This window comes from Microcebus murinus, chromosome 21 (genome assembly GCF_040939455.1).
Source record: "Microcebus murinus isolate Inina chromosome 21, M.murinus_Inina_mat1.0, whole genome shotgun sequence".
Taxonomy (NCBI): domain Eukaryota; kingdom Metazoa; phylum Chordata; class Mammalia; order Primates; family Cheirogaleidae; genus Microcebus; species Microcebus murinus.
The window spans coordinates 4,708,673-4,726,652 of record NC_134124.1 but is presented as its reverse complement, the minus strand read 5'-3'; the positions used below and the strand labels follow the sequence as shown (position 1 = coordinate 4,726,652).

Sequence of the window (17,980 nt, the reverse complement as noted above, 5' to 3'; positions counted from 1 at the left end):
TCTCTAACATGTTCTTCTTTGTTCTTAATTGTTTTTAAAACAATCCTTTAAAAAGTCAAAACGTATTCTTAGCTTGCAGACCTTACTCTGAATCTGAAAAGTGGGTTATAGTTTGTTGACCCACAATCTAGATTTTGCTCCCCTATTTCCATCTTCCATTCAGGAAAGGGAAGCTTGGGGACACCAATTAATCTCCCCAAAGGCCATGTGGCTAACCAGGGACAGGGACAGGGTTTGAGCCCAGACAGCCTGAATCCAGAGTCACTGGTCTTAACCACTACACTACCCTGTCCCCTGCTAGTAACCAGAACCGTGGCTTTGGACAAGCCCATTTCTATTTTTGGGGTACAGCCCTCATCTGTGCAATAAGCAGGTGGTGTGATGTTTTCTTCAATGTGAGAGACATATTTGATGGTAAATGAAATAATTTCCATGGTTCACACACTGACATTAAATAATATTGATGTGCAGAAAGAGAAGTTGATTGCCTTTCTTTCAAGTCTTCCAATAATGTCAGGGAAAAAGGTTTAGTCTGCTGCTAATATATCTTTAACGTCTCTCCAAAGAATGCTAATTTCCATTTTTTGTTAAATAAGAACAGGCTTCATAACTCAGTGTCTTCAATAGGCAATGATATCTTGCATTGTAGTATCACCATTGTATTCTTATTGTTACTTCTATTGTTACTTTCATGGCTTTATTTTTTTATTCTTATATTCTATTTATGTAAAACGTTAGTGTTGCCATTGCTGTAATTCTCTTGTCCATTTCTTCATGGTTATAAGATTGCTGCTGAAGCTCCTGCCCTCACACCCAAATTAGAATAATGGAGAAAGGCAGGTTTCAGCCACTTTTGTCTCCTATCACCAGGAAAGCAAAAGAATTCTACGTATAAGTTGCATTGATCAAAACATGTCCCATGGCTACCTGTATGTAGCTGCAAAAGTGGCTAAAAAAGTGGGTGTTTGTCTGGGTATATTGATACCCAAAATTAATCAGAGTTCTATCATCAAGGAAAGGGCATAGATGCTGAGCTCTGCAGCAATACTGTTTGCCAAGGCTGGAAGGCCTTTGAGATTTCTCCTTGGCGTCTGCGAAGGGCAAGAATGGAAGTCAGAGCTGTGGAATGATCTGGAGAATTCAGCAAAAAGTCTGTCTCTTTCCCTTGTTGGCTACTAAGACATGCCCCTTCCCCATGGTGTAGCAGAACACTGGAAAAACATCTTCACGCATAAGGAACGACGTGCAACGAGAAAAACGATATTGCCCAAACACTCTGACACTGTGGCGAGGAAATCTTATGAATTTGCCCCCATTGGCTACTCTGCCTCAAAGTGCTAAGCTAAAGAACTCCCCTCTTTTCAGTTTACTACCTAGGAGATATAATTTCTTACCTGTACACACCTCAAAATATGTACCCAAGAAACTTGACTTGGAATCTTATAAAATCCCAGAAATAGGAAGTTTCTATTTCAAGAACTACTTTTCAAATTAATGTTGTAATTCAGCAAGCATTTAGAGAGAGCCCACAATTCCTGAATGCTCTACATGCTGAGAATACAGGGGTGAGCTAGACTCACATGGCCCTGGGCACACATTCTGGTGGAAAAGGCAGATAAGAACTCAGAGAAGCAGGAGCACGGGAGGGGTAAGAGTGGAACACGGGAGCCAGACTGTTAGGCTGAAGTATAGATTCTGCAGCTTCCTGGCAAATTACTTGTATCTGCGCCTCAGTTTCTCCAGCTATAAGATAATAAGGATAATTATAGTATTTACCTCAGGGGGCTACAGCGAGGCTGCTTTCTGGCTCTCGGTGATGAAGGCATCCACTGTAAAGGGCGAAGAAGCTAAGATGTAGACAACAGTGCTTTAAAAGGTAAAATATGTGGATGACAGGTTAGTACCTACCTCAATTGGTGGCTGAGTGTATAGCAAGGCTTAATCGATATCAAGTGCTTAGACGTACATAGTAAGTGTTCAATAAATTTTGCTATTATCCTATCTCAAGTACCAGGTTTTTACCTGATATTACGGTGCTATATAAAGCCTCTTAAGATACCAAGGAATCCTCAAGGCCAATTGTAACAAGTGTGTTGCTGCATTCTTGTGGTTCTGGTTGAAGATTTGCTCTTCCAGGCACCTGCACAAAGGAATGCTTCTCAGGTGCATTTGCATGCGACGGAGAATGGGGTCCTAGGCATGACGGACATTATGATTTGGGAGTAAAGCATAGTAAGACCGAGGTTGCAATTACTGAAGAAAAACCCCAGCAGGCAGAAGAGGTGTCCTGCGCTATCACTCATCTTGCTTCCTCCCGCCCTCCTCCCTCCCCCAGGGCTCCCCTTCATCAGAACACCCATGACTGGCTCTTATATCAGCATTTCCAATAATGTAAAAAGGGAAAATACAGACCTGGGCTTTCATGGAAAGCCTCTAACCCTCACCACCGGAATCCCTGCCTTAAAAAAATATATATATGGTTTTTAGATCTTTAACTTTTCCTTTAGCATTTCAGTACCCAACTGGTTGAAGAGCGTCTTTTCTGGGGAATGATATTTCCTGGCACAATATGGTCTTTGTCAAGTGACTCAGTTTGATTTTTTTGTTTTTCAATATCAAGTGGCCCCAACTTACAGAGAAAAAGTGGGCCCTTGGTATCAGTTTGATGTCAGGGTTTTTCCATATTTGAAAGGGAGCTTTAAATATGACCAGATGTGAAGGCATCTGCAGGCCAAGCTCCAGGCGTCCCCCCCGGCAAGATGCTCCTAGCTGCAGTGCTCGCCTCCTCCCTGCTCCTCTGCTCCGTGGACGGCCAGAGGTGTTCAACCTTGACGGGGACCTTGGACGTCAAGTTCCTCATCGACAAGCTGCAGGTAGGCTGCAAGGGGTACCGCGGTGGCAGCGGGAAAGACAGCTACTGACAACTTAAGTGAGCCACACACAGGAGAATGAAGAAACACACCACTCATTATGCGTTCTTACCTCTCTACCTACTTTAGACAGATCCGCCTTCAAGATGCAACTGCAGCGCCAATGTGAGTGAATGCTCTTTTAAGAACTTTCCAAACTCATTTTAATTGTCTCATCTGGAATCTCACTCTGAAATTTCTCTTTGGCAGGTGACCAGTTGTTTGTGTCTGCCCATCCCTTCTGTAAGTATAGTGAGAGAATATAATCTTGATCCTTTTTTTTTAAGTAATAACCACCAACTGATTTATTTGATAGTTAAAATTAGAAATTGTTACTTAATTGCAATTTTTACAGATTAGAATTTGCTTTTAAAACCAGGCTCTTGCAATTCTATACTATATAAATTTCTTCGTATTTAGTTAGCTTTATGTCCCTGGAGAAGTTTGAACACTTCAATATTTAAAAAAGAATCTTGAATATCTTTTTAGATGAGTGGCCGTGTACACAATTAAATCAAACCAGAACTAAAGAGCATAGTCAACGATGTAGCTCCTATCATATTGCTTTCTAACTCACTTGCCAATGACTCTAGGGTTGTGAAACAATGTAAATAAAATGACAACTCCTTATCTTTCATCTTGCATAAACTGTCTGTGTGCTATACCTCCTGCTTCCTCCCCGCCCTCCCTCTCTCCCTCCCCCCCTGGTGCCTGCCCAGCTGACTAGGGCAGTGCTGCAAGGTTTGAATGCTACACTCTGGGCAGATAGACAGATTGCCTAAAGTTGTGGGTGCAGGGAGAGCTCTGAGGGGGCCACTGTCCACTCTGGCAGGAAAGAGAGGGGCAGTAACGCTCTGATTCCTAATGCAAACTCCCAGCTACGGGGAGGAGGAAGTGCTTGTCCAAGGCACACGCAGCGTGCAGTGTTTTACTCTCAAGCCACGCCTGGGAGAATCTGAGCCTCGCACTCACCACAGTCCAATACTGGGTGAGAAGAGGCTGGGGTGCCTTCTGGAGAGGATGAACCATGATTATGCACCATGCACCACTGGCCCAGCATCCCCCCACCCCCACCTGGTTTGCAGTCCCTATTCTAGCCGCTTTAACTGGCACAGCCCCTCAGAAAGGCTTTTCCTGTCTCTGTACTTCCGAACTCACTCTTACAAGACCTGGAGCCGCGGAGCACCGTTTGCTCAGGAGACTCAGAGCTGGCCATTCTCCACGGCCCATCGGCCTCGTGCTTCCTGGATGGAACATGCTGGAAATCTCCTCTAGGGATTGTCACTCTGGGAAAGTGGCTTCACCTTGAAAACTTGATTATTTTCTAGACTGGCAAGGGATGTATCTGAACATCTGAACATCTGCAAGTGCCAGTTACAGTGGTTAAATGGAACACTCTTAGTGGTTTATTCTCTAAATGGTCCTTGGAGTGTTTGTTTTAATAAACCCTTATGATCTGCCAGGACGACTGCGACAGACCATGCTTCCGAGAGGGACTGTCACAGCTGACCAACAGCACGGTGCAAACGAGACACCCACTGGTTTTCAGTCGCGTGAGAAAAGCAGTTGAAGTCCTAAAGAACAGCAAGTGCCCAGTGAGTTGGTTTCTCTGTGTGGTGTGTTCTGGTTGGTGATTTCTGTGGGGACGTTGATGCTTACCCTGCTTGAGCGAGAGAGGATGAGGGACGCGTCAGGAATTAATCAGAAACAATAGAATTTAAGTGAGATAGGCCACTGTTCCCCTCCTTTTAAGAAATACTCACACTGACAGGGCCATTGACATCTTTCTGAATAATGAAAGAATCCATTCTGATTGTAATTAGGAGCTACAGTCTAGAGAATCAGGGCTGTAGCTCACAGAACACTAAATCACCCTAGAGATTCAGTTTGCTAAGCTAACCGAATGGATATTGCGGCCTTTAAGTTAAAGGAGACATTTTTCAGTTGATTAAGGAGGTGCTGAAAGGCAAGGTGCCCAGGTCAAGGTGCAAGCTTGCCACTTGCCCTCAGTGCCCATCTGCAGGTAATCTTCTTCAGCACATCCCCGTCCCCTGGAGGGAAGGGGCGGAGGGTGCGATGAGGGAGGGTGGGGTGGCCTCCCTGTCTGCTGGAGAACTAGCATCTCCACTGAGATCATGGAGGGAGGGAAGCCCTGACCTCAGCTCTGCAGCTGCGTATGTTTCTACCATCAATGGCATTCAGTTCTAAGCCCTTCATATAGAGTTTTCCATTGAAAACTTAGGGACAATTATTAGATTTGGGTTACTTTAAAGAGGAGAAAACGGATGCTCAGTGAAGTTAACTTATTTGCCTAAGGCTATGTATTTCATAAGCAGCAGAGTTGAGATTTGAACTTAGGTCTATGGGACCCCAAAGTCCCACTCTTAGCCATCGTGCTATAAAATGAGCTTAGAAGGACAACTTGAAAGGATAATGATGCAATTTAATGCTTCAAAGAGTCCCCAGGAAAGGCTTTTTCTGAGAAATTTAGGGTCACTTGATAGATGTCTAAGTATTTGTGTGTGACAGATCCCAGAAATCCCACCACCTGGACGTGCCCACCTATTACTGTAGGTCTTGAGCCCTGCCCTGCCCACCCTGCACCTCCATCCCCCTCTACTCCGGGCAGGGAGGTTCCTGGGGCTGTCTAGGTCCACACCGTTTGAGTCGCTCTGTCCTTGTCCACTTTTCTCCCACAGTTTTTCTCCTGTGAACAGCCATGCAACCAAACCACAGCGGGCAACACGTTGACGTTTCTGACGAGTCTCCTGGAAGTTTTCCAGAAAGAAAAGATGAGAGGGATGAAAGGAAAAGTATGAAGACAGAGTATTTTTTATTCTATTTATTGAATTTAAAAAGCTTTCTCTTGAAGCTATTGTAATTAACATATCAAATAAGCTACCCTAAATTATAATCAGTTGTGATCATTTGTTTAAAACTTTATGTCTATATTTTGGAGTAAATAAATATGGGTGAAAAAAGAGTACAAGCTGGTCTCCAGGGTTATTCCTTCCTTGCTGTTCAGAACAAAGACGGGCACAGACTTTGTCAAGGGGAGGGAGGAATCAAAGACTCCCGTGGTGGTCATGAGACTCCTGATCCTCAGTACAGACTTGAACACTCATGACCCGTGGCTGGGCTGCAGGGGTGCCACTAGGGGAGGCTGAGGCACGCCTGAGGGAGGTCGGCAGGGCACTGCCAGGGGGCTGGAGTCCTAGGAAACTGACAGGACACCAGAAGGGGAGAAGGCTGCAGCTTGGGGGATCCAAGAGGTGGGAGACCCTCAAGACTGTGGGCAAGTTCTCATGTCAGAGAGCAAAGTGCTTCCAGCCAAGCCCGAAGTGGCATGGAGCAGAGAACCCCTGGGACAGCTACTATCTATTCATCTGAAATACCTTCAGTGAGCCCGGCCCCGTGCTGGGCACAGTGCCTGGCTGGGGACAGGGTCTAATGGAGTGCCTCCCAAAGGATCCTTGAACTAGGCTATCTGGCTGGCACAGCGTGGCTGTAGCATTCATCTTGCCTCCATACTCAACCTTTTCCCAACCTCAGAACCTGATATTGGCCCCCGTTCTTCAGTGCTTACCACTGTCTAAGGTGCGTTCCCCTTTATCCATTTGCTGTTATTGTTGACTGTCCATCTCTCCCTGCTCACAGGCCAGCTCGTGCGGAGATCTTTGCTCTGCTCCCTGCTGTATCCCAAGTGCCTGCACTGCACTGGCCCGGGGCAGGTGCTCCATCAGTGTGGACCGAATGGTGACGGGCCTTTGAGATGCAAGAGCAAAGTCCAAATTGAGGCTAAGTCAGGAATGTGCACACCTGGGGAAGAGACAGGACCCAGAACATACTAAAGTTGCTCAGGGAGGTGACGTCCTTTCACACCTCAAGGCAAGCCCTGGGCCGGGGTTTACACCATGAGGCCACCTGGAGGGGACAGACTGCCAGCAGCCATCCTGCTTAGCCTCCCCGGCCCTGTGAGACTGGCAGGGTGGATTCAGGGTTAAAGTTAGGGGCAGGGTAGTCTGACAGCTTCGCTGAAGAGGACGGGGCTTGAGAAGAGCTTAGAGACGTTTAAAGGATAAAGTCTGCTCTATCATATTGGGAGCAATCTACCATGAAGGAGAATTTTTTTAGGTACTATCCAAATTAGAATTGCTTCCTCTCCCTGGTAGGCTAGCCCATTCTTGGATAGTTTTTATCATAATAATATACAAAGTTCAGAGTAGCAAGAAACAGAGTCCCTGGAAGGGCCTTTGCTCAGCTTTTATTCTCCATCAGTTACAATGCCAGGCAGTGCCTGGGTGTGACCCACCGGCCAAAGTCAGGTTTTCTGATCATCTAAGTAGCCCAGTCCCGTGTGTGTGTGTGTGTGTGTGTGTGTGTGTGTGTGTGTCCCTTAGCAATAAGGGTGGGCACAAGTTTTGCCTCCTGCCTGCAAGGGTCCAGAGCTTTAGCACAGGGGCCTGGGTCAGGGGAAAGTCTTATAACCTTCCTGGGTGCAGAAATTATAGATTCATGGTGACATCCCAATACAATTATTTTAACCTTATTGAGATAGAAAGAGACAAGTTTCGCAGTTCCTTATTTCTAGAGACACATATCTCAAAGAGCAACAATCTGGGCTTCAAAGTCAGGATGCGTTCAGAAGGACATCACCGGTTAGCCTTTGCACTCCCCAGTGCTAGTGGCCAGCAAGCACTGCTGCTGGGGCCACAGACCTTAGGAGCCATAGACAGCAGCCTCCACTCACTTCCCCGGAGGAGTGGAGGACACTCTGTGGCAGTGGTGGCTGGGGGTGGGGTGGGGCATGGGTGCTGTCGTGGCAGTTTTCTGAGGATGTCCCCTAACAGCGGGTCTGAGAGTTCATGCTCCAACTGTCATAAGGAAGGAGGATACCCCACCATCTCCTATATTATTTCTTCCTGGAGACATCAAGCTCAGGCACAGGGCTCCCAGTGCCAGGGTCCTGCCTCTGTGAGGTGCCCTGAATACGGTGTCCCGTGTGGCTGTCCTGCCAGGCTCCCTACCGGTCCGTGGGCCCCCAGGGACAAAGAGCCTCCTCCCCAGCACATATGCTCTGGGCGGGACACACAGCAGGTGCTGGGAACAGGTCTATCAAGTAATATGTTTATTATCGTTGATTAATATTAAGACTCACTGTATGTACTAGGCATGCAGTATCTCATTTACTCCCCTAATAATATAGTAGAAAGTAGATATTATTATTACTGTATTTTTGTTGTGTAGATACAGAAACCGAAGGTTACAAAGGCTGAATGACGTACACAAGCTCCCACAGCTGGCGGGACTTAGAGCAGGAATTCATCCCCAGTACCCTCTGGTTCCAAGCCCCTCACTCTTAGCCCTTTGCCCTTTCCTTACTTCCTTTCCATCAGGTGTGCACGTTGTGCTTCCAGCCTGAGAGTCAGACAGGTTCCCCATAATTCCAGTCCACACTCTCTTATCCAGACACCTGGGAGTCAGAGATATTTCAGAATTCAAGCTTTTTAGCCTTTTGGGAAACCAATACACAGTTCAGGTGCCATATGTTAGGTAACGCCCACAGCAGGGCCTGCAGCCAGATCCCATAACCAAACACATCAATACCTGCAGCAAAACACAAGAGCATGCGTACGAAGTGGTCAAGTTTTGCAGCCAAATGACTCACAGCAAATCTTGTGTTTTCAGAGCTGGTTTGGATTTCAGAATAGTGGTAAGGGCTTGGCGAGCTGTATTCACACAACTGCCCCCCTCTGGCTCACCCCACTCACAGAAGGGGCGGGGTGGGGGCATTCTCTCCCAGACACTGTATCTGGGGCTGGGCTGGATGTCTCCAGGAGAGACAGAGGCTTCTGGAGCTCCCTGGACAGCCAGCCATGTGGCATCCCGGGTCAGGGCTGCAGGGCCTGCTCTTCCCCCTCCTCCACCTGGGCTTTCTGAATGACTGGCCCCAGACACAGCTGCCTTGCGTTACGCAATGTGGTTCACCACAGGCAGCACCGGAAGACGCCCACCTCAGCAGTGCTCACCCGGCAGGATCACAGCAGGGACAGAGGCTGGTGGTTGTGATGGTTTCGGAACACAACCTGGAAATGCAGTCGGCTGCCAGTGGAAGTGGGCAGAGGTGCTGTGACTCGCTGCCGTGGGTTAATCGGCAGCCTGGCCCGGTGCTTCCCCTCAGCTTTCCTGCAAAAGTTGCAGAACCACAGGACCTGCCCCGACGGCAGGCTCCAGGGAGGACTCACCTGCCGTGAGGTGTGCGGTAATTACTCTCCTCCCTGCCAGGAGAGTTGAGATTTATCCAGAAGCCACCTTGAAGAAAGGAGAAGAGCTAACATTTATTGAGCGTTCACTGTGTACCAGGCACCTGCTAAGCATATTTTGTAGAGTGTCTTTTTAGAGCCTCAACAACTCCACAAAGTATTAAATAATTGTTGCATATAATTATGATCACTGCACAAATGAGGAAACTGAGGCCCAAAGAGGTTGCATGACTTGCCCAGGCCACACGGCTCACCCGTGGAAAGCTGCTGCCCTGTCCAGGCTGCCGGGCCCCAGGTAGAGTTGTTTCCAGGAGACTGCAGAGCAAAGCACACCGCTGTTGGCTAGAGCCAAGCCTGGATGCTGCCGGCCTTAACCCTGGCCCATCCCTGCGCATCCACTCATTCAGCGTGAAGCAGGAAGATGCTGTGAGGTCTCAACTCCACAATCCTTCTCCTCCCTTTGTCACACTTTGCTATCACAGACCAAGACCTCCCTGCCTCTGCAAAGGGGCCTCAGCAGAAATGAAAACGCATCCAAAGGGCTTCTGTCTTTATTTTTATTACTTTAAAAAGATGGCTTTATTGAGATAGGATTCATACTGTATGCCACACAATTCACCCCTTTAAAGTGTATGATTCGGCCGGGCGCTGTGGCTCACGCCTGTAATCCTAGCTCTTGGGAGGCCGAGGCGGGCGGATTGCTCAAGGTCAGGAGTTCAAAACCAGCCTGAGCAAGAGCAAGACCCCGTCTCTACTATAAATAGAAAGAAATTAATTGGCCAACTGATATATATATAAAAAATTAGCCGGGCATGGTGGCGCATGCCTGTAGTCCCAGCTACCCGGGAGGCTGAGGCAGAAGGATCACTTGAGCCCAGGAGTTTGAGGTTGCTGTGAGCTAGGCTGACGCCACGGCACTCACTCTAGCCTGGGCAACAAAGCGAGACTCTGTCTCAAAAAAAAAAAAAAAAATAAAAAAAAAAAAAAATAAAGTGTATGATTCCATGGGTTTTAGTATATTTGCATATTCAGTGGGTTTTAGTATCCCCCTTTCTCTTGGCTATGCCTATATACCTAGAATTGCTGGGTCATCTAGTAATTCCAAGTTTAGCTTTTTGAGAAAATGCGAAACCATTTTCCAAAATGGCTGCATCATTTTATGTTTTTGCCAGCAACGGAGGAAGTTTAGAATTTCTTCATATCCTCCCCAACACTTGTCACTGCCTTCCTCGTGCTCCCCAGGAGGGTCAGACCCCTGGAGAGTGTGAATCAGTGACCCTGCGGCCTCCTGGGCAGGAGAAGGGCCCGGCAGTGTCTGCGCCCCCCCACCAAGCGTGCTCATTGGATGTCCGCTTGAAGCTCCACAGGCCACGTGTCTGCAGCTCTCAGAGTTTCACGTGCAGAGACAAGGCCCAGGAACAGCCTGAAGTCGCCTTGTGTACCCCTCCTGAGTAAAGCAAACAACCCAGACTCTCAGAGGGGAGGACAGGCAGAGAACAGAAACCAGAACGATCGCAGTTCCCCTGCCTTTCTCCCACCCCTGGGCATTGCACTTTGCAGTTTTGGAAGGCAGGCAAGGGAGGCCAGGATGGCTGTTTTTACAAGTGAGGAAACAGGCCAAGAGGGGGCAAAAGCCTGCCAAGATCATGCAGGTAGCCAGTGGCCGAGACCTGGGACCGGAACTCAAGGTTAAGGTCTCCCTAGTCTGAGTCACTTTCCACCACAGAGAAGGAAAAGGACAGTGCCAAGGGAGATGGCCAGACCCAGAAAACAGGAAGAGAAATATCAGGGGCCCAGGTGCTCTTATCATGGGGTGGGGGTTAGCAGTGGGGAGGCCTAAGGTCAAGCACTACCAGACACTTGCAGGTTTGCTTGATTCCTGCTGCCACCAAGTGGCGGTTCTGTAGCATAGCAGCCAAGGGAGCTGTTCTCAGCCTTTGGGAGACAGATTTCGTTTTGGCAGGGCAGCAGTTCTCAAAGGGTGCCCATCAGGTGGAAACTATACTCATAGAACATTAAGGCGTTCTCTGCCCTTTGCACTCTCATTTGCTCACAAGTATCCAAAGGCGTGATCCAAAGGCCACGTGGTGGTGATACCACACACCTGCAGAATCAGATGGGGGCAGCCACCTGCCACCCTCCGTTTAAGACAGACATTAGAGACCAGCAAAAAGGGGAGACAATTGCGACTCTTCTCATTATTTGTGTTTGACAAGAATAGTTATTTTCATGAACTATTTTATTTATATTAACATAATATAATTATGTAATTTGTTATACTTTAAATGAATATTCTTAGAATGCTTAGCTTTAATTTCTGGCAAATGTTGGTAGATAAGCAAAAGTTCTTGGAGGCCCTTAATAATTTTTAGGAGTGAAAGGGCCCGCTGTTGGAAACCACCGTAGAGTGATAGTTATTGTTATTCTTTTTCACCGGCCAAGTCTGAAGCCCTTCAACTCCAGGACACAGACACCAACATTTGTGTTCGGCTTGGAATTCTGTTCTGTTTTCAGCCTTTCTTAAAAATTGAGCTCCATTTGTTTGAAGACATTTTGCAGAAGATGACGTAGACACTGATGCCTGCCGCCTGGCGCTGCCACCCAGGCCCCACAGCACTGCACAGACAGACTCGGCGCAGGCGTTTGTGGCTGAGGGGAAGAAGACCGTGATGTGTAGGTTGACGGAATCCTTGGCTTCTCTGGAAAAAGTCGGGTTTTGTTCATTTCCAGTCCTGAGGGGGGAGTTGCTGGGGCCGCGTCTAACTGGTGTGGGGTGGGCAGGGGGTGGGTGAGGGGCGGTCACTAGAGCCTCAAGGAGGGCAGGCAGCAGGCAGAGCTGGGCAGCAGCCCTCAAAACAAGTACCCAGCGTGGAGCCCTAGCTCTGCAAAACCACATGCTTTCATAAAAGCAACATATTCTCACTGTAAAAACGTGAAACACTACAGTGGTGCACAAAGAAATCATCATCATTAAAGTAGAAATTGAAAGGCTTTCCCCAATCCGACATCCCAGCAATGGCCACCGTTAAGTTTCGTGTGTACCCAGCCAGACTCTTCATTGCACATATAACGTGGCATGTGTAATATGTGTTTAAAAATAAAACGATGTCATACATTTATTCTGCCACCTCAGTTTTGCACATACAGCGTTGCTGACATATTATTCCTGTGACAATGTAAGATCTCTCTCACTCTTTTCAGTGGCTGTGGGTACTGTTCTAGAGTATGGATGCACCTTGATTTTTTTAAACCCTTTTCTGTTGATGGGCATTTAGAAAGTTTCTCAATTCCCATCATTACAATCAGTTCTCAGTCAACATGGTGATGCTCCCATTTTTGCCCATCAATGCACGGGCGCTTGCCAGGGCGCTGTGTTGAGAAGGATTCTGAAGCGCCATCCGGCTCGTGGAGATGGGCTCTGCGATTGAGCAGGGGTGCTTACGCTTGTTGCGGGCACAGACGGGGGTGACAGCATGGACACAGGCCACCCAACAGCAGGACAGCAACAGCCTCCCACATGGCTCTAGTTGGGAATCAAATTTAGAGCAACGAAATCACTCCGGAAACCAGACTGTGGACAAAGCACTTTTGTTCCATTTTCCATGTGAAAATAAGGCCCAGAGAGCACCCATCCCACCCCACCCGAGTCCAGGGCCACCATCTCCAAAGCACGTCACAAAGCCACTGCTCAGGGTTAGGGAGGCTTTCTCTTCCCCATCACCCCTTCTCAACCCCTATGCCCTCCCCTATCTGCCTTCGGCATCTGGGAAAAAAGACCCCAGACTGCCACCGTCAGTTCCTCCCCCGCATGGAGTGGGTTTCTCCCTGGGCTGGTGACATGTGCGGGGACCTGAGCAGAGAGAGCAAAAACGGTGGCCAAGTGCCTCTCGGCAGCCAGGCAGAGGCATCTGACACAGACTCAGCCCCAAAAGGTTTTCAATACTTTTATTTGGAAACTTGCAGCCAACTCCAGCTTCTCCACGAATCCCCAGTGGGTTTACACTGGCCATGTGGGCAGGGGCTGTTTCACCCTGTTCTTTGCCAGGCGCTAGTCCAGAGCTGAAACAGATGGTGACAGATGGACCAACGGTCCCTCACGTCCCTCTGAGGCCGCAGCTGGGCCCCAGTCGGGTGGAGACAGGATTCCGATTCCGAGGGCATCGCACTTGGCCTCCTGGCGTGGAGCCCAGGGGCTGGGAGTCCTCTCTCCTCATCAGATTCACTACCTCGGGCTCTGCAGACGCCCTCAGCACCGACCGGCAGTGAAATGAGGCCCTGGTCATGTGACACTGGCCCTGGGATAAAGGAGGAAAGACAAGAATGTCATCTAACTGGAGTAACCATCAGATCCTGGGGTCACACAACCCATTCAGAGCCTGTTTTCTAGAAGCACAGATGGGAAAGCTACCGCCACGAGCATAGGTTGGCTCTTCATTAATGTTCCAAAAAGATACTATAGGGAGAATGTATCTTCTTTCCTTGAAAATGAATTTTCCTGAAATTGAAGAAGGCTAATGAGGTTCAGAGTATGCATGTTTATATCGTCTGATTCCGGTTTCTCCAAGTGAACAGGGAAAACTAACTGTATCACAAAACAGCCACCTCGTGTAGTGTTTACTGGCTTCGAGTTGTCCTTGGGTCATTACTGCATGCAGAGTGGCAGAAAAACGACTTAGAGGATGGATGAAAAGTAAGTGACCTTCCTCCCTGGGACTCTGGGAGCTGGAGGAGAGCTCCCTATCTGGCTTCCAGGAGGAACCTGGAGGCTACTTGGAGCTGGAGACTTCTATTCCCTGCAAGAACTCGGAAACAATTCTCACGTTGTTCCTGCCACCTGTGCCCATGGACTCTTGAGACAGTCACCGTCCCACCACTTCTTAGGAGCTGTAGGGCTCCCTCGTTCTCTAATAGACACCGTCTCACTTTGTGCTTGACTGGACAATGAGGAAGGCCTTGGATCCCCCATCTTTAAGCAGTGAGTGCTCCTGTGCTTGCAGCATGGCCTGCCCCAAATCTCAGAGCTGCTTAGTAAATTCAGATGTAGGCCTTGTTAAAAGGCTGTGGTCTTCTTGGGTCAGAGAAAGAATTGAATGCCCTGGGTAAGGATTCTGTAAGGTGAGGCCCCAGACCAGTGGCCAGGAACCTCCTCCCCAACCCTGGCAGTGCCCTTTCCTGAGGGACACAGACATCCAAGCCCCTTACAAGAGAGAGCGCTTCAGAAAGAAAAGCTTCCACTTGGGGTGGCCACTGCTATGAAAGGCCAAATCCAGGGCAATCATGACTGGCTTGCTAGAAACTTCTTCCCTCGTCCTGAAGCAGCCAATCCCTAGGGTACTCAGGCTGGGCAGGCATCTGGCCACTCCAGGATCTGTGAGGTCTTGGCATTGAAACCATATAGCTGAAGATTTACTGGCATTGAAAAATAGCCCTGCCCTACTAAACGGGGAGAGAGGGCTATAAATTACCGTGTGGAGCAGAATTCCAATCTGGGGATACATGTAAGACACACTTGGAAGAACAATAACAAGGTCTAGCAATGACAGGTATTTTTATTTTGTTCTTTTTTTTTATTTGTATCTTCTATTTTTTTCTCCAATAAAAATGCATTGACTTTATTATAGGATTTTTTAAAGGTTACTTTTATCTTCTAAAAGAGGGAAATGGCTGATCTCTGAGCACAGATGTAAGAACAAGGCAAACTCCCTTCCCTGCCTGGACCTCACCGGAGTGTGGCAACTCCTCACCCACGGTGTCCAGTTATGCAAATGCGGTGCTCCCCTTCCCTTTCATCAGGAAGGACAAAAAGCCATAAAGAGCTCAGGGCATTGATTTAAAGCCAGCTTCTGGGCTTGTCCTGGGCTCACTCCAGCCAGCCTGGTGGGCTGTGCCTGTCCCTGCATCCAGGCTCTGGTACTCCCCTGCACCCCAGCGGGCTCTGCTGCCCCATGAGCGCCCCTGCTGGCCCACAGGGGGAGGCAGCAGTGGGGTTTTCTAGACCTTCCTGATGAAGACCATCCTTCTTGGGAGAACTTTTAGTAACCAAGGCTGAAGTGAAATGGCATCGGTTGACTAGAAAGTTCAGTGACTCACCCCACCTTGTCTTCTGACCTTTGCAGGTAACCAGTTTGGGGCCAGAGAAAGAGAAACAAAGGAGAATATGCCAGAGGAGGAAGAGGAGTCTCCGAGGAGACACTGGAGGCTGCTTGTCCCCCCCATCCAGAGATGCAGCTGAGCCACCCTTGGGTGCCGGGCTCTGCGCCAGGCACCAGCAACCCCACAGTGGGCAGAGCGCTGCAGCAGGGCAGGGGTGGGGGCAGGGTTACAGCAGGCACAAGTGATCCCAGCTGAGAAACCAACCAGGTGTCCTGGAGGAGGAGGCTTCTGCCCTAGGGCCTGGGTGACAGAGAGTTGAAAGGAGCAAGAAGAGGGCGTCAGGCAGAGGGAGCAGCATGGGCAGAGACCCAGAGATGACAGAGAGGACAAGAGAGGCTGGAGAAGGGAGGTGCTAAGGACAGGCTTTATCTAGGGGCACTGGGGAATGAGCAAGGGAGTCACTTGCTCAGAATGCTGTTTTCATGAAATTGCTCAGGCTTCAGGGATCTTTCTGCATTGAGAAAGGGGGAAAGGGGAGGGTGTAGGAGACACGGAATGGTGGCAGAGACCTGTCCTCCAGGGCTTTGGGAGCCCGTGGGTGGCTCTTAGACTCAGGCTCTGAAGTTCAGCAGGGAGGTGGGGAGACAGTGCCCTCGGTGGGGAGGGCACTGGTTCAAGTCCTTACTTCTGGGTGCGGGTCATGGCATTTGCGCAGTGAAGCTAAAAACTCTTCTCCCCAGGGGCTATAGATGCTGCAGTGGGCAGACTGGTGGGAGAGCTAGCTACAAACCAGCACATCCTGCCACTCGGTCACTAGCACCCAGGGCACCACCCATCACTGGTGGGCATTTCAGAGCTGCCGCCTGGTAGCCCTAGACCTACTGCGGGTTAGATATGAGAAGACACAGGGACAATCCAGAAGGCCACAACATTTTCATGACAAAGAAGAGAGTCTGAGTTCCCAGGAGGCACAGGTGGCTGGGATGGAAGCACACTGACCTGGCGCTCAGGGGCTGGTCACCGCGTGGTCCCCACGGAGAGCCTGCAGCGAGAGCTCATAGCCGAGGAACATGGCCGCGCTCATGGGGAAGCCCCGCACAGCGTTCACGGTGACGCCTCTGAAAAACACCTTCCACAGGGCCCGTTACTGCAGGGGCTGGCCACACCCTCCGGGGGCCACCGCTGCCGGGAAGGGAAACAGCAGGTGGCTATGCCCTCCCAGGGCCCAGTCCCTGGCCGGAGGCCAAAGGATGTGCACGTGGAGACCACACGAGATGCCCCAGTCCTGTCCCTGCCCTGACCCCTGTCATCTGATGGCGCCTGTCCTCCCAGACCCTCATACACATGCACTAAGCACTGTAGGCTTAAACCCACAGATACCCACAGACACTTGCCCTGTTTCTCTCTCTCTCAGGCACACACACAATCCTCAGGAAGCCCTAAGTAGACAGAGGACCAGCCATGACCAACCGCTGGAATGGGGCTTCACAGGACGTCCCTAGCACGGCAGGGCGCAGAACTTGGGTTGCAGACGCAGAGCTGAGGTGCAGCTCTCCCCCATTCAGTAGCTATGCTACTTGAACAAAGTGGTGATCTCTCTGGAACTCAATGTTCCCAACTGTGAAATGGGGTAACAATAGTATTGACCCAATAAGGACATCTGAGGGACTAAATGAGACAAAGCTTTGCAAGCACTCACATACAGTGCCTGACATAGGGTAGGCGCTCATTAACTATTGACTATCACAGTCACCCTTGTTGTTGTTACCAGTAGTCATCCCCTAACAGGGAGTGGGACGCCACCTCTGCCATTTGCACGAATGGCCTGTGCTGAGAGCCACTGCACGCGGCCATCCCTGCTATGTGACACTGTGTCTGCCTCCACCCTGGGGAATGCTGTGAGATGCTTCCCAGTCACTGCCCAGATTTTCCTTTCCTCCCTTGGTCTCCCTGCTGGCTGCTGGGTGGAGGCTGATAATCGCCCCGGGGAACCCAGAGAGTGTGGGGAATAGATAGGGGCTTGGTAAGGGGTGGAGTGGGGACTGGCCTCTAATGTATGCTCAAGGAGGAAACAATTTCCAAGCAAATCCCCACTCTGGCATAAATGACCAGAGAACTGTCAGGCCTGCAGTATGAACCAGCTCTCTGATCCCCAAATAATTCACCAAGTTTCAGAACCTGAGCTGATATTTTTGAGACAGCAGAAAGAAGCCAGGGCCCTTCCCCAGTCTCTGTGGCCGCTGGTGCTATGGTGTCAGAGCTGGAGCAGCCGTGTCCTTGGCCAGGGTGGCAGGTGGCCTTCCTTCCTTCGAGCCTGGCCCAGGGAAGGGAGAGGACGGGCCAGGACCACAGGGCGGGCAGGAGGCTGAGCATGTCCCGGAGCCACCCGGGCAGGGTGTGGGTGGGACCCTGGGAACATCAGCGCTTGTCTCCACCACTGGCCTTTCCGGAATTCCACAGGCTCACTCAGAGTGACTGAATAACAGCAAGGAACTGGGTCAGGCTCCGAGAGGAAAATTCCATGCCTGGTGCCCTAGAGGCTCCGCTGTGGTTCTGGGCTGGGCTCTGCCCTGTGAGGCTGAGTCAGGCAGCCTGGAGCGGGAGCCTCCCACCCCACAGAGCCAGCCCTGCAGGAGCCACGGGCCACGACAGACAGATGGACAGACAGCCCTCCCTGCCACAGCTGTGGCCTGTTCTGCTGCACGGCCCACAGAA

At 49.8% G+C, this 17,980-nt stretch overlaps 2 protein-coding genes and 1 long non-coding RNA gene across 6 annotated transcripts in view; 1 reads left to right on the top strand and 2 right to left on the bottom strand.

Annotated features, from left to right (window-relative positions):
* Window positions 1-1,545: 1,545 nt before the first annotated feature.
* LOC142863125 (uncharacterized) lies at window positions 1,546-7,052 on the bottom strand. The gene is made up of 3 exons (XR_012914020.1): window positions 6,496-7,052; window positions 5,569-5,677; window positions 1,546-3,150 (listed from the first exon to the last, which is right to left on the bottom strand). It is a non-coding gene; the product is annotated as an uncharacterized LOC142863125 (long non-coding RNA).
* On the top strand, window positions 2,760-5,728 carry IL9 (interleukin 9). The gene is made up of 5 exons (XM_012762251.3): window positions 2,760-2,873; window positions 3,000-3,035; window positions 3,120-3,152; window positions 4,373-4,504; window positions 5,609-5,728. The coding sequence occupies exons 1-5, from the start codon at window positions 2,760-2,762 to the stop codon at window positions 5,726-5,728; spliced, it is 435 nt and encodes a 144-aa protein (XP_012617705.2).
* A 6,048-nt stretch (window positions 7,053-13,100) lies between the features above and the next one.
* Window positions 13,101-17,980, bottom strand: part of SLC25A48 (solute carrier family 25 member 48) — a 35,538-nt gene continuing 30,658 nt past the window's right edge. For 2 of the 4 annotated variants that reach the window (XM_075996062.1, XM_020282090.2), the window contains one exon: window positions 13,101-13,467. In XM_075996062.1, the coding sequence (XP_075852177.1) occupies window positions 13,267-13,467 (201 nt within the window). In that variant the 3' untranslated portion in view covers window positions 13,101-13,266. Of the gene's footprint in view, window positions 13,468-16,261; window positions 16,395-17,980 lie in introns of those variants that run through there. The other 2 variants (XM_012762242.2, XM_075996063.1) reach the window with 2 other exon arrangements.

Coding starts and splice junctions, on each gene's coding strand:
- IL9 (XM_012762251.3), top strand. CDS start 2,760: ATGCTCCTAGCTGCAGTGCTCGCCTCCTCCCTGCTCCTCTGCTCCGTG. Junction 3,036..3,119: donor GATGCAACTGCAGCGCCAAT/GTGAGTGAATGC, acceptor TCTCTTTGGCAG/GTGACCAGTTGTTTGTGTCT. Junction 3,153..4,372: donor TGTGTCTGCCCATCCCTTCT/GTAAGTATAGTG, acceptor ATGATCTGCCAG/GACGACTGCGACAGACCATG.